The sequence below is a fragment of the Centrocercus urophasianus genome, unplaced genomic scaffold (assembly GCF_019232065.1).
Source record: "Centrocercus urophasianus isolate 14NV4802_14NV808 unplaced genomic scaffold, USGS_Curo_1.0 seq_30, whole genome shotgun sequence".
NCBI lineage: Eukaryota > Metazoa > Chordata > Aves > Galliformes > Phasianidae > Centrocercus > Centrocercus urophasianus.
The window spans coordinates 9,928,801-9,950,267 of NW_024884867.1; the positions used below are offsets into that span (position 1 = coordinate 9,928,801).

At 40.5% G+C, this 21,467-nt stretch overlaps 1 protein-coding gene across 9 annotated transcripts in view; it reads left to right on the forward strand.

Moving 5' to 3' along the window:
• The window catches only part of EP400 (E1A binding protein p400), a 45,950-nt gene that overhangs the window by 6,626 nt on the left and 17,857 nt on the right, over positions 1 to 21,467 (forward strand). For 4 of the 9 annotated variants that reach the window (XM_042828747.1, XM_042828749.1, XM_042828751.1 and 1 more), the window contains exons 3-26: positions 1,955 to 2,042; positions 2,449 to 2,556; positions 3,276 to 3,655; positions 3,926 to 4,228; positions 4,765 to 4,950; positions 5,531 to 5,671; positions 5,798 to 5,876; positions 6,397 to 6,449; positions 8,277 to 8,334; positions 8,988 to 9,077; positions 10,195 to 10,302; positions 11,297 to 11,490; positions 11,672 to 11,849; positions 12,129 to 12,265; positions 12,614 to 12,783; positions 13,245 to 13,419; positions 13,813 to 13,949; positions 14,583 to 14,769; positions 15,221 to 15,387; positions 16,180 to 16,334; positions 16,843 to 17,079; positions 18,127 to 18,291; positions 19,560 to 19,727; positions 21,115 to 21,206. In XM_042828747.1, coding sequence (XP_042684681.1) covers positions 1,955 to 2,042; positions 2,449 to 2,556; positions 3,276 to 3,655; positions 3,926 to 4,228; positions 4,765 to 4,950; positions 5,531 to 5,671; positions 5,798 to 5,876; positions 6,397 to 6,449; positions 8,277 to 8,334; positions 8,988 to 9,077; positions 10,195 to 10,302; positions 11,297 to 11,490; positions 11,672 to 11,849; positions 12,129 to 12,265; positions 12,614 to 12,783; positions 13,245 to 13,419; positions 13,813 to 13,949; positions 14,583 to 14,769; positions 15,221 to 15,387; positions 16,180 to 16,334; positions 16,843 to 17,079; positions 18,127 to 18,291; positions 19,560 to 19,727; positions 21,115 to 21,206 — 3,756 coding nt within the window. The remainder of the gene's footprint in view (positions 1 to 1,954; positions 2,043 to 2,448; positions 2,557 to 3,275; positions 3,656 to 3,925; positions 4,229 to 4,764; positions 4,951 to 5,530; positions 5,672 to 5,797; positions 5,877 to 6,396; positions 6,450 to 8,276; positions 8,335 to 8,987; positions 9,078 to 10,194; positions 10,303 to 11,296; positions 11,491 to 11,671; positions 11,850 to 12,128; positions 12,266 to 12,613; positions 12,784 to 13,244; positions 13,420 to 13,812; positions 13,950 to 14,582; positions 14,770 to 15,220; positions 15,388 to 16,179; positions 16,335 to 16,842; positions 17,080 to 18,126; positions 18,292 to 19,559; positions 19,728 to 21,114; positions 21,207 to 21,467) is intronic. The other 5 variants (XM_042828753.1, XM_042828754.1, XM_042828748.1 and 2 more) reach the window with 4 other exon arrangements.

Below are 21,467 nucleotides of genomic sequence, written 5' to 3' on the forward strand. Positions count from 1 at the left end.
GAAATGTGCTGCATGTTTGCCTTGTGATAAAGCAGATGCTTGGAAGCTTGGTCCATTCTGGGTGATATGGCAGTGAGCAGTGAGCACTGGGTGTGGGTGCAAGACAGATGTTTTTAAAATCAGAATTCCCACCTAAGAGTGTGGCAGTGTCAGTAGAGCAGCCAACAAACGTCCTCACAGCAGCAAAGAGGTTGGAAGTTATTAATTCCTAGTTATTGATAGAATCTGAGTGCTGTGAGATGCACAGACCTCAGAAAGCTGTGTTTGAAACCCGGCCATTCTAGGTGGCCATGGTCTGGTTATTGGTATTCAGTGAGGCAATGGGGATAAAGGGTGGTGGCTGCTAGTTAATTTCAATATAGACTGGTGTTTATTTCCTTGGGCTTAACTTACATTGGCAGAATTTCTATTTAAAAATTAGTGAAAAAAAGACCTGTAAGTAAACTAGAAGATTCTTCTGGGAAATTTCTGTCTTTGCTATGTTGTCATAATGTTTCTTCACAGTGGTTACTATAGATGGATGTGGTAGAGGTTCTCACTGCAAGTTGTGTGTGGAGAACTGGAGGAGGTTTAGATAAGCTCGTTTTCTAGGGTATAGAGGTTACAATACAGAAAGGCTGCTTTTTTATTTTCTGACAGAGTCTGTGAAACCCTTTCTTCGGATAGCCCTTATTTTTCTCATGGTAGGTTTTATAGAAGAATATTGGACTTAGCATGGCAAAAATTGAGGAGAATTTAAAAGTAAGGTTCAGAAATGCGCTGAACAGAGCTGGACTCCTACAAGCACTGGTGGCATTAATAACTTGCCAGCGAAACTGAGAGCCCAAGGAACATGGAAATCATCCTATAGCCCCAAGTTTGATTTGATAAATCTTGCATACGTGTCTGCTGTTTGGGTCTGACACTGAACGAGTTTTCCAGGAGATGTTACCTGCCATCTTTGTCAATATCAATTGCAGTAACATGAAAATAAAGTCTTCATGCACTGCGTAATCTTGCTGAAGCTAAGCTCCAACTTGCTGAATCAAAGCCATCTTGATACCAGCAGTGCTTCTCAGTTTGCAGTGCTAATTCATAGCTGCATGATATTTATGCTCCAACGAAATGTCTGGCATTTTCTGACATGCTCTGAGGTGACATTAGAGTTACAGCAATATTGTGTTTCTCTTTGTAATATTACTTAATGAGTGTCATTTTGCCAACCAATACAACAAACACAAGTCTCGTGGCTGGAAAACTGGAATTGAAATTGGCAGATTGGCTGAGACTCTTTTATTCCATCTTTTATTCTTAGCCATTATTCCTGTAATGCTTCAAGTCTAAAGCTTGTGGAGTTCCGTCCTGAGAGTGACAGTGGTGGAGACCCACGTAAGCTTAAAACTATCTTCAGGATGAGAATTAATTAATTGATGATGTTTCGCAGTGAAAAGGATTAGCTTTCACAAATGCATTGACTCTCTGATATTTGTATTGTCTTAATTACGACAGTTTCTGCATAAATTCTTTTTCCTCATCTAGTTTCCCTTCTAATTAATCCTACAATGAAGACGCAGTCTTTAATTTCTCTTGTCAGCCTTTTATTGCAGCTCTAAAGCTATATGAATATGTTGTTCTAATTTCATTGCAGCCTTGTGCAAATGGTAAAGAAAGGGTGATACATTAATAAAAACATCCATTTATTAAAAATGAAACTAAATTGTAAACGTGTTCTGTGTGTAACCACCTTCTTCTGTTCAGTTGCAATTTCGAGATTTGAACTGATCAAAGACTATCAGTGCAACATGGGCATCTGAAACCGTCTGGCAGATATTGAACCAGCCTTGCTTTCTTCATTATACCACTGTTCTGAAGGCTTTGTTCTGTGATGGTCTCTGTAGATCCATTTGTAAATTAACATCTTGGTGCCAGACTACCTACAGATTGAACTTTTGTGATTTTTCTTTTTTCCCAATAGCAAACGCATACAGGGACTCCAGTAACAGGGACTGTGAACACCATAGAAATGGAGGCTTTTAAGAGACAGCAGACACTGGCACCGGCAGGTATGTTTCTCAGGAAGAAGTTGAGTTCATTTTCCTTATTACTTTTCTTTCCAAACAGTTAACGGAGCCCACTGTTCAGTGATTCTTGAAACACAATTCTTCACAGATCCTCAGGACTATTTGTTGTGAACGGTGCCGCGTTTACAGCGCACTCTGCTCACAATACATAGGACTGGGTCTGGCGAGCATGGAGGTGCTGTTAGGTTGCTTGTTCTGGCTAAGAAGATTGGAGATGGCCAACTGGAAGTTGAAGGGACCCTGCCCTTGGAGCATCTTCTTCATAAATGCTACACATGTATAGTAGTCGTAGCTTTCTGAGCTAGCGTTGGAATCATGTGTAGTAGATTGCTTTGTAAAACAACCCATTCCATTGTACCATGCCATAAATGGAATTTGAATATCACAGATTCGTCTAAGAGACCACGAATTGAAGTGGGCCGTCATGGGATGGTTTTTCAGCATCCGGGTGTGGCTTCAGGAGTTCCGCTTCAACAGCTAATGCCAACGGCACAAGGTACTGTGTCACCACATGCCAGTTGCACATTAATTTAACAAGGAGACGTTAGTGATGGGACTAGAAACTTGGGCTCCCGGCCTTCCAAGATCCTGGCCCCACCACCTACCTCTCCTTGTAAATTAATACTTGGTATGCAATGCCTGGTTCGTTTAAGGAGCTGAGTGACGGGCTCCGGAAGTGCATGTGGGCATGGAAATACGTCACAGATGCTGATGCAGAACATTTAATTTGAGAATTCTGGACCTGAGCCAATGGTTTGTGAAAAGAAAAACCTCCTCTAATTTGCAACTTTCAAGAAAAAAATTTATTCGTTATTTGTGCCAAACTTCAGACTAAGCAATAGAGTCAATGTGCTAAGAACTAAGTTTTATTTAGATTAAATACAGTTACTTTAGGTGAAATTTCCATTTGCTCACCAGTCCTTTTTTTTCTTTTTTTTTTTTTCCTTTAAGTAGAGGACATTCAGAAGACATCTAATAATTTTTTTTTTGTAGTTACCGTGCTCCAAATTTTAGTTACGGTCCTGTGCATGGAATGTTTCATTGTTTATTGTAATAGTGATTTATTTTGTGATTGTGATGTGGTATTTTCAAGTGATGGTGTCTTGTGGCAAAGTAAGTAACAAATTAGTCTATTTGCAGTTGGTTTCCTCTTTATATGAGTAAAGAGCACTGGACCCTCTGATTTAATCTGGGTTGTTTCTTTTTGCTTTGTAGGTGGAATGCCTCCCACTCCTCAAACGGTGCAGCTGACTGGACAGAAACAGAGCCAACAGCAGTACGACCCTTCCAAAGGCCCTCCTGTGCAGAACGCAGCAAGTCTGCATACGCCGCCGCCGCAGCTGCCTGGGAGGCTGCAACCTGTGAATGTCCCCATGACGTCTCTTCCAGCTGCACTGCAGATTTCGCAGCAGCAGCCACAGATAGTGGAATCTCCGACTCAGCCCCAGATTCAGGTGAAGATCCAGCCCCAAAGCGTCCCCCTGACTTCCGCTCCGCTTCCAGCTCCGCTTCAGCAGCAGGTGCCACCAGCAATCCATGTACAAGGACAGACACCCAACCAAGTGCCGCAGCCGCAGGCTACAATACAGCAACAGGTATGTGGACGTTGTTGAGGTGAGAATAAATCTGTATTTGGGCTCAGTACAGTGTGAGAACACTGTCTCCTTGAAAATATGTGCGCAACACAGGTATTTTAAAATTAATGCATCTGTGGGTAGCCTGCAAACAAGAAGTCTTTCCTTATACAAACGCAGGTGTGAATTTTTTTTTTACAGAATTGAAGTCTTTGTTACGTTTTGCTGACATGTAGACTAAGGCAGTGATGAATACCAAACTCATCACTAACAGATGCGTTTCTTGGGCAGGCTGTGACTCTGACACGACCATCTGCAGATCCTGTTCAGACTCCTCAGCGTCTTACAGCAAATATACTACCGCCTACCTCATCTGTTGCACCAGCAGCTATCTCAGGCACAGCACCGCCTTCTACGTATCCAGTACAAACAAACAGGACCTCTCCTGCAACTAACAAGTCCCTATCTCCTATTGCATCAAAACCCCCAGGCTTAGCGGTGGCAGCAGCACCTAAAACTCAAAGTCCAGCTCAGAATGCAGCAGTATTGCCACAGGACAATTCTCAAGACAAGCTTGCTGAGCAAGTCAAGCTGGTAAGTATTTTTTTTTTCTGAAATCCTGTGAACAGTTAGCACATACATAGGATAACAGTTAATACAGGCAGTGTGCTTTAAGTTTGACATCGCAGAGAACTTGGTCTTTTTTTCGGTTTTCATTTTTCGCCACAAAATCAAGTTGTATTAACAATGAAGATGTATTTTTCTTTTGTGTTTTGCTGTGGATAAATGTAGCTGCAGTTTCAATTTATTAAAGAATGGGTGGTTCGAGTGCAGCTTACTTGTCTCATAAATCGTTTATTGGACTTTCTGGTGAGCCTTTTTATCCTGCTATTTATTAAAGTACCTCTTCTAGTAAAGGTTAAAGGACTGTTTTGCATAGGTTGAATTTAGTTTAATGTTATTTCCATTAGTGTGGTGTTCAGACATGGGTTTTGTTTCATGCTGTTACGCTTTTTTAAAATTTTGTTGCTGTCGATGTATATTGATTGAGTATTGAGCAGTTATTTTTGTATTTGGCTATTTTAAGTGTATTCTGCAGATCCTTTTAACTATATGTGCTTCTTTTAAAGGAAAATCAAATCCATCAGCGAATAGCAGAACTTAGGAAGGAAGGCTTATGGTCGCTGAGGCGACTGCCTAAACTCCAAGAGGCTCCAAGACCCAAATCTCACTGGGATTATTTGCTAGAAGAAATGCAATGGATGGCGACTGATTTTGCCCAAGAGAGAAAGTGGAAGATGGCAACTGCTAAGAAGGTACTTGAGATACCTACGGTTTTGAATCAGAGCAGTTGATCTTGGCTTTAGCCAAGAGTCGATCTTCAGCTTTATTGCAAAGCTGTTTAGATGTGGTCATTGTTCTTCTATTTTCCTCTATGGCTGTAAGTGATGAGAATACAGAGCACTGATTTTCACTTAAATGAGAAGCCATGTTGTCAGCTTTGTATATCCTGGATTTGACATGGACCTGATAATTTTATTGGCTGCAAATGCATGTAGAGTACAGGGGCAGCGGTTAGAGAACTGTTTCTGTAGGGGAAGAGGGTAACGCAGCAAGTATCATTCATGTAGCAGTGGGATGAAAATTGGAGTGATGAAATATGTGAAGTCTGCTTACAGTCTTTAACAAAGAAACACACAGGGCAGATATAAAATCGTCCTTTCCTGGGCAGCTATTTGGCAACTATTGCTTTACTGACATGGTAAGAATTAGTAATCATGGAGCAAAGTGCTAACATTTTAAAACTACTGTCAACATCTGCCTACCAACATAAGCTTCAGAAATACAATGATGTGTATTCTGAAATAAGCTAATTCAGTATTCATGGCATTGCAGATGGTAAGAACTGTGGCACGTTATCATGAGGAGAAGAAACTTAATGAAGAGCGAGCTAAAAGGGAAGAACAAAACAAACTAAGGCGAATTGCTGCATCAATTGCCAGAGAAATAGAATACTTCTGGTCTAACATTGAGCAGGTAAAATGTCGACTTACTGGTATGTCAGTGGGTCACACTGTTGGCTTTTGGTTTTTTTTTTTTTTTGGTCTTCAGTAACATATTTATAAAAGTGAAGCATTTTATTAGACTTTATTTACCTTTTAGGTTGTTGAGATAAAACTGCAAATTGAATTTCAAGAGAAAAGGAAAAAAGCTTTGAATTTAAAGAAAATTTCAAGAAAAGGTAATTGTGTTTCTTTTTGTAAGAAATTCAGTATAAATTCTGCTGCTGTTTCACATAGTTTCATTCAGTGGGTTTTCAACTTGCTGGTAATAGAATTGTGCGGTGCTAATAGATCATGTTCAGATCTGAGCTGTAAGTTGTGGTAATCTTTTCCACTTGATTTTGTTAGTACCAATTCTGTTTTCTGTTGAATACTTTTAGAAGTTAATGCAAGAAGTGTAAAATGGCTAAATGACTAATAGAATCATGAAGTGGTTTGGGTTGGAAAGGATCTTAAAGCTCATCTAGTTCCAACCTCTCTGCCCCAGGCAGTAACACTTCCCATTAGAGCAGGTTGCCCAAAGCCCCATCCAGCCTGGCCTTGGACCCTCTAAGGGATGGGGCATCCACAGCTCCTCTCAGCAGCTTGTTCCACTGCCTTACCACACTCATAATAAAGATTTTTTTTCCTACTGTCTAATCCAACTCTATGTTCTTTAGTTGAAAACCGTTACTCACATCAAGAGTAATAATTTTTCAGGTAAGGATGCAAAATCTTCAGAAGACCTTCTGTTGGAAAAAGAAAGTGAAATGGTAAGTCCTTCTGTCTCTTTAAAAACAGAGCTTAAATGTCACTGCCTGCATGACAGCCAGTTTTGATAAGTGTGAAGCATCATCCCTGAGTATACAGTGCTGACAAACAGGTTACTGTCATTAGAAAATACTGGATTGTAGCTGATATGTGTCTGTTAAAGGAAGTATTCATATTTATTCAGTGGCTTTGAATCAGGCCTTGTAAGATTTTAAGACCAAAAAAATACACTGATTGCTAGACTTTATTTTGGGCAGGAATTTCTTCTGCTGTAGCCAGGGGTAAACTCTGTGAGACGTGAAAGTGTGTATTTGTCTCTTCTTCAGCCTACTAGTTTATCTTCTGACATAGCTAGATACATGTTACAGAGTGCATTAAACCAAACCAAACTTAAATGTCTTTGGCCCTAGATGAAACGTGTGCTGGGACTCTGCAAGGGAGCGGTGAGGTCAGGGCTTGAGCAGGTGCTCAGTCAGCACTGCTGATTGAGCACCTGGTGAAGGGGCATGGTTGGCCGGTTGGCCCAGGGAGCACAAGCAGATTGTTTGCACCTGTGCTCCCCACCTGAGCAGAAGGGGTGGAGCCACCCTGAGCTCATATAAGGGCCGGCCACTGGAGGAAGCGCAGCTCTTGGACTTGGGTGCTTCTTGAGAGGGAGTGCTGTACAGCCACAGGGCCCCTTCAGCGCTTGGGTGAGTTCAGCTGTGCTTTCTGTGTATGACTGTTGGCCTGCCTGGCAGTGCTTTGCCTGGTGTTATCAAGAACCCTTCAGAACCCTTCAGAATTTCACTTCTTCATGAGCGGAGCAAGCTCCTTGAGTCCATCTGTACGAGTGGGGAGAGGGAGCAGAGAATAGGCGAGGGATTGTTCTGTGGCTCTGAGCCATCTGCTGTGACACAGATGATACCTACTTGCTGAAGTGCTTCCCTGTTTCTAAGCAGAATGCTTGCGTCTGCATCTTCTGTTGGGAACAAGCTTTAGCCTGTGCTTCAGCTAAACTGCAGGCCTAATGCTGTCTGACGGCTATTTTGTGCAGGCTGGGCCATGCTGTGGTGTATGCTGGACACTTGAGATGGAATGATTGCAAACCAGCATGAAAGTCTGCATGTTATCTTTTTTCTGTTGACTAGCAAATACTTGAGTCTTTGATTCCAATCACGATAGCAGTTTTGTGCCTCAGTCCTGCTTTTAAGAGGAAAAGTCTTCTGCTACTCTGTGCCACAGCTGGGCCACAAACATTTGAAATGGCTGATTGCAGGCTGTCTTCAGTAGAGGGGCAGAATGTCTGCCTCTGTGTAAGTGGGCCAGGTGAAAATGGATGGCTGAGAGCTGTTAACGATCTTCTGAACCTGAGGTGGTCATTTGTTTCTGCAGTGTGCTTTTGTAGGTGGTGGTCTTTTGCAGGCTGAGAGTAACTAGTAGATCACTAAGTAACTCAGATGGATGTGTATCAACTCCAAAGGGAACTTTTACTTTTGAGTTTGCTGAAAGTGTATGTATTTAGATGGAATTACAGGGTTTGATATGCACTATGAAAAAAAAAAATCTTTTATCTTTGTTCTTAATATGAAAATGAGAGTTTGGCGACAACTGCTGGGGAGAAAGTAATTGGTTTTGACACAGGTACTGCAAATGTATTTCCAGTTTTGTTCTGTTTTTGTGTGACCAGGAAAGTGTTAATATGTGTTAAATGTCTATTAGTGATTGCTGCCATTGCAGGGCACTTGCATTCATTAAAAATACAAAAAAAAAAAAAAAAAAAAAAAAAAAAAAAAAATCCTAGCTTTGTTTTCTTTATGATCTTAAATATTTTGTTTATTGAATACTAGAGTTCCTCATCATCTGGGAGGAAAAGAAAGGCAAGCACATCTTTGACTGATGAGGAAGGTATGTCACTTCTCAAAGTTTTGTGTCTGTAGTATAGTGCAGAATAAGTTATATATCAAAACCTTGAAGCCACTGGTGTTGAGTGTGTTACTGCATGGACTGGATGCTTTTCACAAAACAAACAGCAACCCTGATCCACTTCTTAGATCAAATAGTCAACTGTGGAAAGAGCTTCATTGAAAACTTGGAAATAAATCTTTCCTTGGAAACAAAGTACTGTCTTTGCTGGTAGATCTTAATTCTGCTTCTCCTCATTCCTTTGTTTCTCAAACCTTACCAGTGGTCTTAAACTTCTCTTGAAGCTTTCAGTCTGAGTAACAATCTACTTCAGTGGCTTTCTTGTGGGGACCTTTCTGACAAGGAAAATCCCCAGTTTAAAGCTACAAAATAACCCGCCTCTGGGGTCCACTGTCAGCCATTGCTAAGCTGTTCTGCCTTCTGTCTCAAGACAGTAACACTTCTCTATTTTTCTTGTAAACTTTTTAACTTCTAGGCATAGCTACTTTCAGATTTTGTCTTCCATCTACACATCTTGTTCTTTTGGAAACCTGCTAATGTGATATTCTGTTAGTATGCTTGAAGGATGCATAGTTATAAACTTCCCAAATTATAATGAATTTTAATGCCACAGTTAGCATTTGTTTTGATTTTAGTTGAAGATGAAGAAGAAACAATTGAAGAACAAGAAGCTAAAGAAGGAAATATAAACCATCAAAGTGAATTGTCAAATCTGGTTAAGGAAGGTAAGTGTGTAGCTTCACTCTTCTCTCTGGAGAGTTCTATGACAACAGGAGAGAACATGGTGTAGTTATTGTATTTGTAAATAAGGTTTGTTTATGGGATGATGATGGGCATCTGTACTTGAGGAAGGAGTTTGAGTCCTTAACTAGTTTACAAGCAAGGTAAGTCGAGAAAGACTGAGCTTTTTGTTGTGAAAGAAAAGCAATGCTTTGACAGACTGAGTTTTAGTTATGTGTTATGTTAAATATTGAAAAACAGTAGTGTGTCAGACTGAATGCAAACAATTTGTCATTAGCTGTCTTGAGTATCTCAGAGGGGTTCTGTGGTACACCTGGCAAGTCTGAAATGATGCAGAAGGGCTGATGTTGGGGGCTATAGGAACTTGAAAGGTAAGGGGCTTTGAGACACAGTGTTTGGGCTGGCAGTTTGCTTTCTTTAGCAACTTAATAGCTGCTGTACAGAGCTTGGTGTATGCAAGTGTGCCATAGGGATCACTTCAGTTTTCGTGGTAAAACCTTGCTGATTTTCAGAAGCAAGCTGCCCACTAAGCTAGGCCTGCTTAGCAATTAATATGCAGTTTCCAAATCCATTTGTTTGGTCTGTTTGGCAGCTTAGTGGCTGCAGCCAGCTGGCTAGTTGGAGGGATTATAACTCTTGGCTGGGCAGCCAAGTTCCTAATTAGAATGTTTCTTGATTGATTGGCCTTTAACAGTGTGTACCTTCCTACCTCGACAAAACAAAAAAAAGATCATAGAAATTCTGGTCAGTGAGGCTGAGGTGAGGGTCAGTTTTGAAGCTCTGAAGTCTTCAACTGTCTTTCAACCCCTTTGATTTGTTGCTCCCTTTCCAACCAGTAGCTTACTGTCAGTTTGGATCTTGGGTTGTAGTGTAGTAAAAAGCAAGCTGGTTGAGCAAACTATTTGGTGTAATGCCAAGTGTTCTCTGTAATCTGTGTCATTAAATAAATACTGCTGTCCTCCAAGTAGTAATTACCTCTTCAATTAACTTCTGATTAGAGGACTGGTTTTAAACGAGTGAAGAATGTCGTGAGATTAAAAATAATGATATCATTTATTAAAAGCTTTGGTATTTATAAGCTGACGTGTTAACGACTTGCAGCTGAATTGCCTCTGGATGATTTGCTGAAGATGTATGAAGGTGCCTTTTCTGAAAGTTTTCACTGGCCCCAGCCTAAACCTGACAGTGAAGAGGACAGCAGTGAAGAAGGTAATTACTTTTTATCTCAGAGAAAATGTTAACTTACAAGTGAAGCAACTTGAATGACTCCAGGATCTTTGTTGAATTACAGGAGAAAACAAATATTGAGTGAATCTATCTGTAATTATTTTTATTTTTTAAGTGAGCCATGTTCTCTATAAAAATGAATGCAAAATACAGTGACTTTCTGACTAAACGTTTAGGAAGGTTGTTAGATTTATTCCTGTTCTTACTAAATATTTTTAGATAATGGTCTGTAAAGAATTTCTTTTTTTTCATTACTCAGTTTATGAAAAGGGAATAAAATTTGCCAGCTTCAGTTGCATGTGAGACTCTCAGAAACAACAGTGAGCAATGAAGGAACTCTCCACACTAAATAAAACAGCACACATAATAGCTATTATTACATAGTTGCCATCTGTTCTACACTGAAGTGGTGATAAAATGAAATATTTGAAGATAGGCTTTAGGTATTATGAAAAGACCTTTATAGAAGTTGAAAAAAGCTGATGGTCCTGCTCACCTGCTGAATGGTGAACGTCTAGAAAATGCTGTGTTCCCAAGCTTAAGTCATTTTCATTTTAGCTTGTGATTGTCTCCCTGTACTCAGCTCTTCTCCCAGGGAACAGATGAGAAGAGGAAGTGGCCTCAAGTTGTGCCAGGGGAGGTTTGGGTTGGGTATTGGGAGAAACTTTGTCTCTGAAAGAGTGGTCAGACCCTGGAGGAGGCTGCTGCTGGTAGCAGTGGGATCCCTGGAGGTGTTCCAGAAACACGTAGCTGTGGTTCTTAGGGACGTGGTTGAGTGGGCAGTATTGGAAGTAGGAGGACAGTTGGATTAGATTATTCTGGAGGTCTTTTCCAACCTTAATGATTCTAGGATTCTATTTTATGATCTTCTAATTGTTTCTTTTTAGATTCCTATCTGAATGCTAGCCAGCTCAATTACTTTGTGTAGCTGCTTCTTAAGTTTATTTTCAATGCCGATGTCATTTATCTTTCATAGAAATGGATGACCATGCGACTGATAGGGAAAGCCCTCAGAAGGAAGTTGTCCTCATAGACTCACTGCTCAGCATTGACCAGTACAAGAGCATAGACAGATCAAGCCCTCCAAAGAAGCACATGCGAGACATATCAGAGGTTGCTGCAGCAGCAGAAGTGCTGTTACCTAAAGGCAGCTCTAGGATAACAACAGCGGTAAAGCTCCCTATTTCCTGCTACTGTGTGTGTTTTACATGAAGAATGCCTTCTGTGCCATTTAGCAGATTTTAGCCACAACTAACAGTAAATGTTTCCTGTTTATTGAACCTCAGAATGAATGTGTTTTGTTGTATGCTCTGTGAATTTAACTGGGAGTAACAATTCATTCTCACTACAGGTGAAATACAATACTCCATCCCTATTATATGGGCCTCTCAGAGAATATCAGAAGATTGGGCTGGATTGGTTAGCAAAACTGTATAGGAAAAATCTCAACGGCATTCTGGCAGATGAGGCTGGGCTTGGAAAAACAGTGCAAATTATTGCCTTTTTTGCACACTTGGCTTGTAATGAAGGTATGTTAATTTACATGATCTAAATCTCACGATTTTAGATAGGTACTGGGGGTACTGGGCCAGCACTATCTTGTCAACTGTAGCCTAAGAACACAAGTAGGCAAAGCTTATGGAACTGGTATCGTTTATTGGAGGTAACAAATAGATTAGCTACTTAATTTCATCTGCTGTTGAATCTCGCTTTTAATGATGAATGTAGTAATGCTTCACTTTAAAAATCAGGGTTGAAGATAAGTCAAGATAAATGATCAGGAGACTATTCCTGTTCTTAAACTGTAGGTAACTGGGGTCCTCATCTTGTTGTTGTACGGAGCTGTAACATACTGAAATGGGAGCTGGAGCTGAAACGCTGGTGCCCAGGGTTGAAGATTCTTCTGTACTTTGGCAGCCAAAGAGAACTAAGGGCAAAGAGACAGGTATTGTATTTGGCAACTCTTAGCCCGTTACGCTTTTCATTTTAGATGACTTTTAACCTGTATTTCTATGTGCTCCTTCCACCTTGATGGGGTATGAAAAGCTTTTAGGACTACAAGTTACTTTACAAGAAGACTTGCATGTAATGCTTCTAGGTTTGTAAAGCATCTCTGTAATCCCTTGGTATTGATGAACGCATTCAGTACTTAATCTGCTTTCTGAACCGACTGCAATGTAAGGCTCTCTTTTAGAATTCTTTGGGTCAGAGTATAGTGAAGATGTAGCAGGATGTAAGATACCAGAGCGTTCCGCCTCAACTTCTGTCTTGTCTCTTCTTCCCTCTTCTGTAGGAATGGTCAGAACCCAACAGCTTTAATGTGTGTATCACTTCCTACAAGCAGCTGTTCAAAGGCCACCCAGCGTTTATGAAAATGCGATGGAAATACTTAATAGTAGATGAGATGCAGCAAATTAAGAACATGACTGAGAAACACTGGGAAGCGCTTTTCAGTCTGCGCAGGTATGGAATAGAGCATTATTTTTGTACTGGCAGTGGCTTTTTCCTTTCTTAACATCTCATGAGTTTTCTGTTCAAAAAAAACCAACAACCAAACTCTAAGAATACTGTGGTCTGCCTGAATTCCCATACCCTTTAGCAGTACTCAGCTGTAGAGATATATCTGTGCTTGAAGCAGTGTGAATACAGAGAAATGCTCAGGATCCTTTAGTGGTCTCTGCTGTAACAATAGCACTCCTCTTAGCTGATCCATGCTTCAACAGAAGTTCTCTTGTATGTTCTTGTATTCTGCAATGAGGAAGCTAGTTTGATGGTATATTCAAGATTAAAAAGATGAATTATTCTAGATTGAACGTAGTTAGCACTGCTTATTTCAGGCAGACCTAAAGCTACAGTATTTGAACATGGGTCTCATTTTTATAATGATGCTATGTTGCTGAAAAGTGTTCTTTTACTGTTCACAGCCAACATCGCTTGCTTCTGATAGACACTCCTTTGCATAACACACTGATGGAGTTGTGGACCATGGTGCACTTCCTGATTCCAGGAATTTCCAGACCTTATCTAGATTTTCCTGTAAAAGCACCTAATGAGGAGAACCAGGATTATTGCCATAAACTGGTCATCAGGTTACACAGGGTACGTTGTCATTTTTTTTAATCTGTCCTTCTACAGTAGTTGTAGTGAAGGCTGTTGTGAAAATAAGGAAGAAAGGAAAATATAAGGTTTAGCTCTTGCTTTTTGGCCTTTCTTACTACTTTGGTCAGTTCAGACAGAGGAAAGTCCAGCTGGAAGCAGGATTTTCTGCTACTGTGAAAGAGGGGATGTTTGTTTTAAAAGCATAAGGCTCAGGTTTTGAAGCATAACGTGCAGAAATCAAAGAACAAGTAATGTTTGTACAGCAGTGTGCTTTCAGCTTGTGGCTTATGAGGCTTATCATGTAAAATATATTGGGTGTAAATGAATTTAGCTGCTTGTTGTAAAACCATCTTTGGAGTGAGAAGTTCTTAGTTCAGTTCTGAAATGTTTCAGATGATTCAGCCGTTTATTTTGCGAAGATCAAAGAGAGATGTTGAAAAGCAGCTAACAAAGAAATACGAGCACGTGCTGAAGTGCCGTCTGTCTAGTCGACAGAAAGCGATGTATGAAGATGTCATATTGCAACCAGGGTAAGGGGTTAAAATGGAATTAAAGATGCTCTCATTTCTGGTGCTTAAGCAAGATGATATGGTTAGGAAGTCACGGCTGGAATTATTTTTCTGGATGACCAATAGAATGGTTTTTCTACGTGACCGTGGAGTAGAATGAGATTTTGGTGTGAGCTCCAATGACGCTCGGTGTTGCTGCGAGCCTTATGAAAAATGCCTGCTTTCACATCCACGACCTAAAATTCAAATAGTAATTGGTCAGTTCTGCCTCTGTTTTAAGATTTTTCTCAAATGTGTGGTTCTGTGTTGTCTGAAGTCCAAAACGTGTCTGCCTTTACCCTCGGTTACTTGTGCTGTAATACCAAGTGGTTATTGTTGGGTAGTACAGACATAAAACAAAGGAATTCTGAGGATAGGGATACAAGGTTGTAGCTGACTTCAGGGTAGCACTGGTGCCTAAACATCATGTTTCCAAACTGATTTTTCCTGTAGTGCTGTTTTGAGTGCTTTAGAAACACTTAAAGTCTAAGGTTGTGCTAAGGATTTTGAATAAGATACTGTGCTACGTGTTCTCTTCTGATTTATGCACATCTTCATGTGTCTTTATAAAAGCTGTGATGAAATTGATGTGTTTCCATATATCTTACTGGGTAGAACTCAAGAGGCCCTCAAAAGTGGACATTTCATCAGTGTCCTGCATGTCCTGATGCAGCTGCAGAGGATCTGTAATCACCCAGATCTGATAAACCCCCGGCTTTCGAGTACTTCATATGTATCAGAAATGCTGGAATATAGAACTGCATCTCTTGTACTGAGTGCCCTAGAAAGGGATATTTGGAAGGTGAGTGGAATAGTTAACTCTTCTCTTCGAGTGCTCTTGAAAAATACCAGTATTTATGTAGGTCACTCTGGAACTAAAGCCTCCTGTTAATTTCTGTGGAAACCACAACAGTGCAGAGAGCACAATAACGCTGTTTGGTAGAGCAAATTCTTAGCCGCACAACATTGTTTTCACCACTGTTAGCAGATCAGCATGGCTTGTCTTTCACACTGCTGTAGCCATGGCTCAAATGCACACTCACTGCCTCCCTGTGTTGGCATCTGCTGTTTGGTCTCCAAAAACAGTCAGTGAGTGTCGATGAATGTTTTCAGGTAGTTTTGACTAATGAACAAATTCTTTAAAGTTATTATTTCGTATCAAAAAGTAAAATGTAGAAAACGATTTCAGCATAGAACACAGAGTAACTGACTGTCAGTGCCATCATATAAATCTACTTTTACAATATCCTTAGGAATCGGACCTCTCTCTTTTTGATCTCATTGGAATGGAAAACAAAATGACTCACTATGAGGCACAAATGTTGCCGAAACAAAAAGTTACTAGAAAGCTGATAGAAGAAATCTACAGCTCTCCTCCACCACCAGCTAGGCCTAACCCAGTGAAGCTCAAACCTAGCAGGTATGTGCACGTCTTCCTTGCAGCTAGAACTACAAGGAGCAAGATGTAGATCTGTTGCTGTGTTTCTGTCTACATATCTAGTCATGTGATTCACATAACGCCTCAGGCTTTGCTTTGTATTTTTGTAATTTTTCTTGTTCACCTTTGGAAGTAGGGAATCCATTTAAATAGGGATTTTTTAGGCATACAACTCTATTTGAAAGTTTTTTTTATCAACTTCCTGAAGTTTTTACTTGACCAGAGTATGGATTTTATTCTTGAGGTTCTTATCTGACAAGAAGCATTGTTTTACGACTTAGTTGGGAAATCTTTCTTTGAGCCTATTGGCTGTGCTTACAGTGTTAGCTGTGCTTGCAGATATAAGAGGCATAAGTTTTGTCAGTAACAAAATTTCCTTCACGGCAATAGTGATCTCCATGTTGTGTGGAAGTGTTTTTCTGATGAAAAGGCCTGATGACATGCTGGCATCTCTCTGAAAGTGATACAAGTGATACATTTTCTAGATTTGGAGCTGGAGAGTTGAACTTGCTAGCTGTAATTCTGCTGCTTCTTGCATCTGACTGGATGGCAAGAAAGGTGGTTTTATTTCTTACATTTTGCAAACTGAGTGTATGGGATTTCTCTAAGTGAAGTCTGCTAGGTATTGAGTCTTGCCAGCTTCGCTTACCTTTGTGAGCAAGAGATGAGTAGTAACTCTAGGATCAGTTTATACTTTCCCCAGTGACAGGACTTATTTTTTAAGAGCCAAATTATGATTTTCCTATGGCCTTCGACTTCTCATCTTCTTCTCAGGTTGTTCCAGCTAGTTCAGTATGGGCAGAAACCAGAGGGCAGGACTGTAGTTTTTCCGAGCACTCAGGTACAACGCACGGTGACCACAGCAACAGTAACTCAGCAGGGACAAGTACGGGGAAGATCACCCATAGCTACAGTGTCCTCAAATCAAGGTAAGAGAGTTTTAGGGCTTTGTTGATCACATAGACTTCTAAACACTGGTACAGCCTGGTAATAGAACTCTTTCCTCTAGCTTAACGGTCTAGAATACTAATGGCTTAAAAATACCGACAAACTAATTGCCAGTAAACTTCCCCACTAGTTTTCTATGATATGATCTGTCAGTGTAATGCAAAACTAAGCTTTGTGAAACCTAACTGATAGCGCGTGGAGTAAATATGGCGTAGTGGTATTTAAAACCTGATCACATGTAACATTCTGTCAAACCTGGGAGTTTACAGTGCATTTGTGTATTTATTTAACCTTTAGACAATGCTTACTGAATAAATGATGTCGTAAAAGTAGGATGGAGGCATGGCTAGAAATCCCAGTCTGTAAGGAAAAGCCGTTCCTGTAGCCGTTTTAATATCCTGTTGGAAGGTTTCTTTTCAATGCAGGTTGTTTAAAGCAGTGGAGTTAAAACCTCTAACAGCTTGCACAAACAAACCTTATTGATTGCAGCTGCAGCAGCACAGTTTCAGACAACTCAGGCTTCCACCAGTGCTCCAAGACACCAGCCCGCAGCGACCTTCACCACAGCAACTAGCACAGCCCATCCTGTGAAACAGCGGGGCCAGACCGCAGCACAGGCCTCCCAGCTGGGCCAGGCCCAGCCACAGCCCCCCCCGCACACCATCCAACAGAGTGTGCTGCCTCAGAGGCTGGTCCTCACCTCCCAGGCCCAGGCACGGTTGCCTAGTAAGTGGCCTCCCCTTTCGAGGTTTCTCCCACCTTTTAACTACAACGAGGTTAAGTTACTAGGCACCCTAAAATGTGTACAGAAATCGTTGTTTTTTTTCACTCTTCTGATTAGCCTTGCTCAGTATGTTGCTTTTGACCAAGGAAAATCGAAAATTGGATAAGAAACAATAGAATTGCTGTGGACATACATTAGCGGTGTCAACTTAATCTCCTATTTCTGCATGTTTCTTCTGCTGGCAAGATTTCCTTCAGACCAAACGTTTTAGCTCTATCCTAATTGTTCCTTTCGTATTCAACACTAATCCATCTGCTAAAGGCCTCTCACAGAGAGGAGCGTAGCAACTGTTAGGCAGAGAAAAGCAATGAGGCTTTGCTTTAAGGTTGGATGTGCACTGCCTATTAGCATGTGTGTAGAGTAGAGCACTGATGTATTAATTTATCTCTGGGGTAACGCGCTGCCTTTACAAAAGCTAAAATCTCACAACAGTCTTTTCTCAAGATCATAAAACTTAATGCTTACATGCCTCCAACCATTCTGCATTTAAAACACAAAAAGCTTGGTCCTCATCACTTTACAGCTTTTTGGTTTGTCTAAGTGCAGATTGCTTGAAATATGAATTAATCTGAAATTTGCTGATGAAACCTATTTTTAATGTGTATTTATATTGCTACATACATAGCAAGTTTTTGTGTCTTCCTTTATGCTCTTGAAAAGGCAGTGGAAATCACTTCAATGTCTATACTTGTCCTGTTACAAAGTGTCACATGAGTTTTCAGGTCGCTCTTATGTCTTTGCTAAGAAAGTGACAGCTTCTAAAATGTTGATGTTCTTAGCTTTTAAACAATCAGCTTTTTTCCAGTTTGTCCAACAAATACAGAAAGCAATACCTGCTTAACTTCTATATGACACTTTTGATGCACTGAGTATAATTATGCATGGAAGGTGCTTCAGCACCAGTGTACTAACCAAAGCTTAAAATTGTGAGTGTTGAACGGCTCTCCTCCCACTTTGTTTTTCCTAATGCTTGTTTCCCTCCTTGACAGGTGGTGAGGTAGTAAAAATAGCGCAGCTGGCTTCCATAGCAGGAGCGCAAGGCAGAATTGCTCAGCCAGAGACCCCTGTAACACTGCAGTTCCAAGGCAACAAGTTTACTTTGTCACATAGTCAACTTCGTCAGCTCACTGCAGGGCAGCCTTTGCAGTTACAAGGTATCTATTCCAAAACAGTGAGTTTTCATTACTTAGAACGCTGGGTTTTGATGAGGGCAGCACATCCCTTGTGGCTGTATCTTGAGATCTTTGCCCCTACTGTGTTTATTGTCCTCGTCTGCCTTTTTGCTGTGTGACACAATTAGGAGCTAGCTCTGTTTTGAAGATTAAATGTGAAAGGCATGGTTACACTCCTTTACAATACTGTACTTGAAGATTTTATTATTGAACTTGCTTTCACACGCATGCGATACAGCTAAAGTAAGGTGAGATTATTTCAAATAAGCTACCCAACAGGTGGCAGAAACACACAAAACTGAGAACGTTCTTCAGTTGTTCTGAAGTGGTGTAAATATCTCTTGTGAATTATTGTTACCCTGATCTGAATGCTCTACTTACACTTTTGTTCTCACATTTACCCTCTTGGTGTCATGGGTCGCCATATTCAGGAGAATCTGAAATCTTTTGCTGTGGCAGAAATCATCAATAGATGAAACCCTGATTGAGGGTTTTGTCCAAACTCCATATAAAGTAGCTAGAACCAGAGCGATAGTGATACCCTGAATATATGAAACTCCTGTTTTATAAAAATGTAAAGGCTTCGTTAATAATCTCTGGCAGGAGACAAAGATGATCTCTCCTGGTAGAGATGATGGAATTTTAAATAGTTGTTAATTTTCTCCCCATGTGTTTATGGCATAACTTGAAGTAGTTTGTAGCAGCATGTCACGGAGTTGACCAGATCAATCGATGTCCGTGACGGGGCAACAGGCCTCTGCCCCCCCGAGTCCCACAAAAATGGGAAGGAAGGAAGAGAGGGAAAGAGCAGCGGCAACAATCTGTGGAGGAAAACTTATTTTACTATAATATTGGAATACAAGCTAACACAATACAATTTAATTGAAATTGAGGTTAATAAATCAGACAAGATGAGAAAGAGAGTTCCCGGGACCGAGTCAAACCTGAACAGCTTGGAACAGCTGGGAAAGCACCTGCAGCACCCACTGCAAGGCAGCAAGAGAGCCCCCCCCCCCCCCACCTGGAAGGGCCAGATCCCGTGACTGCTGTAATGTACAGGGATGGGAACCTGGGATTGGGGCAGTGACACTTTAATGCCCCGTACACTACGTGATGTTTTGATGTGGAATACTGAAACCCCAGAACAAAAAAAACATAGAACCATGACACAGCAGTATCTTTTGGTACAGAACTTTATTGGTCCTTTTACACTCCTCCAGTTTAATGTTTTTAAAAATCCTTCATTGCAGGAAGTGTTCTTCAGATAGTTTCAGCACCGGGTCAGCAGTATTTGAGACCTCAGGGTCCTGTTGTCATGCAGACGGTTTCCCAAGCTGGAACTGTTCAGAATGCTCTGAATGCTTTAGGAAACCAGCATCAAGCAGGGGTGCCAACTTCCACAGCAGTAACACAGCAAGGTATGCCTTGTAGCTTAAGAAATGTATCTAAACATTCAGTTACTAACATCATAAATTAATAAATACTCCAAAGGTTTGAACTCGACTCTTTCAGTTGAGTTCAGAAGCAGGTTTTCATAGTTATGAAAGAAATCCTTCTGACAAATGATACACAAGTGATGTGTACTGAAGTTTTAGTCAAGTCGTCTTCAGAACTTGGAAGAGCTTGAAACTGAATGAAATGTGTAGATTTTTCTTTATCAAATAGGTCTTAAGTCAGACTTGTGGGAAGAAGCAAGTTTGAAATACTTTGTTTCTATTTTCAAAGAGAGGTCAGGGTGATTATTGTTCTGTACTGTGTAGAATGTCTGGTGCTCCTCTGCTTCTCCACGCTGATTTTCTGATTTTCTTTGCCTTTATCTATCCAAGCCACTCTTTTTCCTTTCACTCTGTAAAGTCTGTTCAGATATTTGGTGCCTTGCTGCAAATGTGATCAGTGCCTTGCTTTAAAACATAACCAAGATGTTGATCAACAGAGAAACTGCAGTCTAGGATGTACTTAGGCATTAACAGCAGGTTGTTAAATGATGGTAAATGCAATGCTGGGAGTTTGTTCCTTGGAAATTGCTGTCTGCTGTAAATTTCTGTGGAGATGAGCCATTCACTTAAAACAGGCTGTTTATTGCTTCTATTTGTGTCCTAATGTGCCCTCCAAGCTCATATTTTGAGACTGTGAGGACTAGATGTCTCATCACAAAAAAAGAGAGCATCTTCAACAGTCTCCCAGTTGTTGGGAGGTAAAGGATTTCTGTCATAATTTAGAAGATCTGTGGCTCAAATGTTCCATCCTCCAGCTTGGATAATGCTACAGGAGCTCCTAATATGACCATAGCTGACAACAGAAATTGATCATTCAGAATATAAGATTTCTACGAAATCTCATGATGACAAAAAGAGAAGTATGTTAAAAGTAATAATAAATATTGTTTTCAAGTGTTGAAACTTCTCACTTTTCATCTTTGGAGGAAGTTGTAAAGCATATTGAAAATACTTATTTTGACTTCCTACATTTTGGATAAAATGCTAAATCAGTTGCTTGGAGTGACTGGAAACTAATTGCTGAGCTGGTTTAGCTGTGTAATGAGATTGGATGTATGCTGGATATTCCCTTAGGGTTGTTTGTGTCTACTAAAAATGTGCTTTCACCTCTGCTTATTTCTCAGTCTGTTCTTAACATAAGAGCTGCTCCTGGTTGTTAGTGTGCATTGGGTTAATCCGTGGTGCCTGGGCTCACCAGTACGTGCAGCTGACTGGAGGGCTGTGCAGCTATGAAATGTCCATGTGCTGAAAATAACAAATGAAAGCAGTCTTGGAAGAATAAATGTATAAACACAAGGTTTATCCTCAGTTTGTATTCCAGGTAGAACTGCAGTTACTAATTTGTCATCTGGTGACATGGGAGCAGTGTTAAAAACAGCACCTACGCATGGGCAGTCACAGGTATGTCGCTGCTGTTTTCTTATGGAAACAGAACTTTTCAGGCTTCGTATTAAGTTGTAATTTAGAACACTGGAATTAATTAGGAACTTTCATTATAGAGTAGACAAAATAAAAAAAACAAACCCCTCTCTGTGGTAGTGTTTTAGATTGGCAAATTGATGTATTTTCCTTTATAGTCCATCATTTAAAGTGCGATGCATACACCTCCACAGCAGCTAACGGATTCCTATAGCTGTTACGTATTCATACATTCCTTTATTG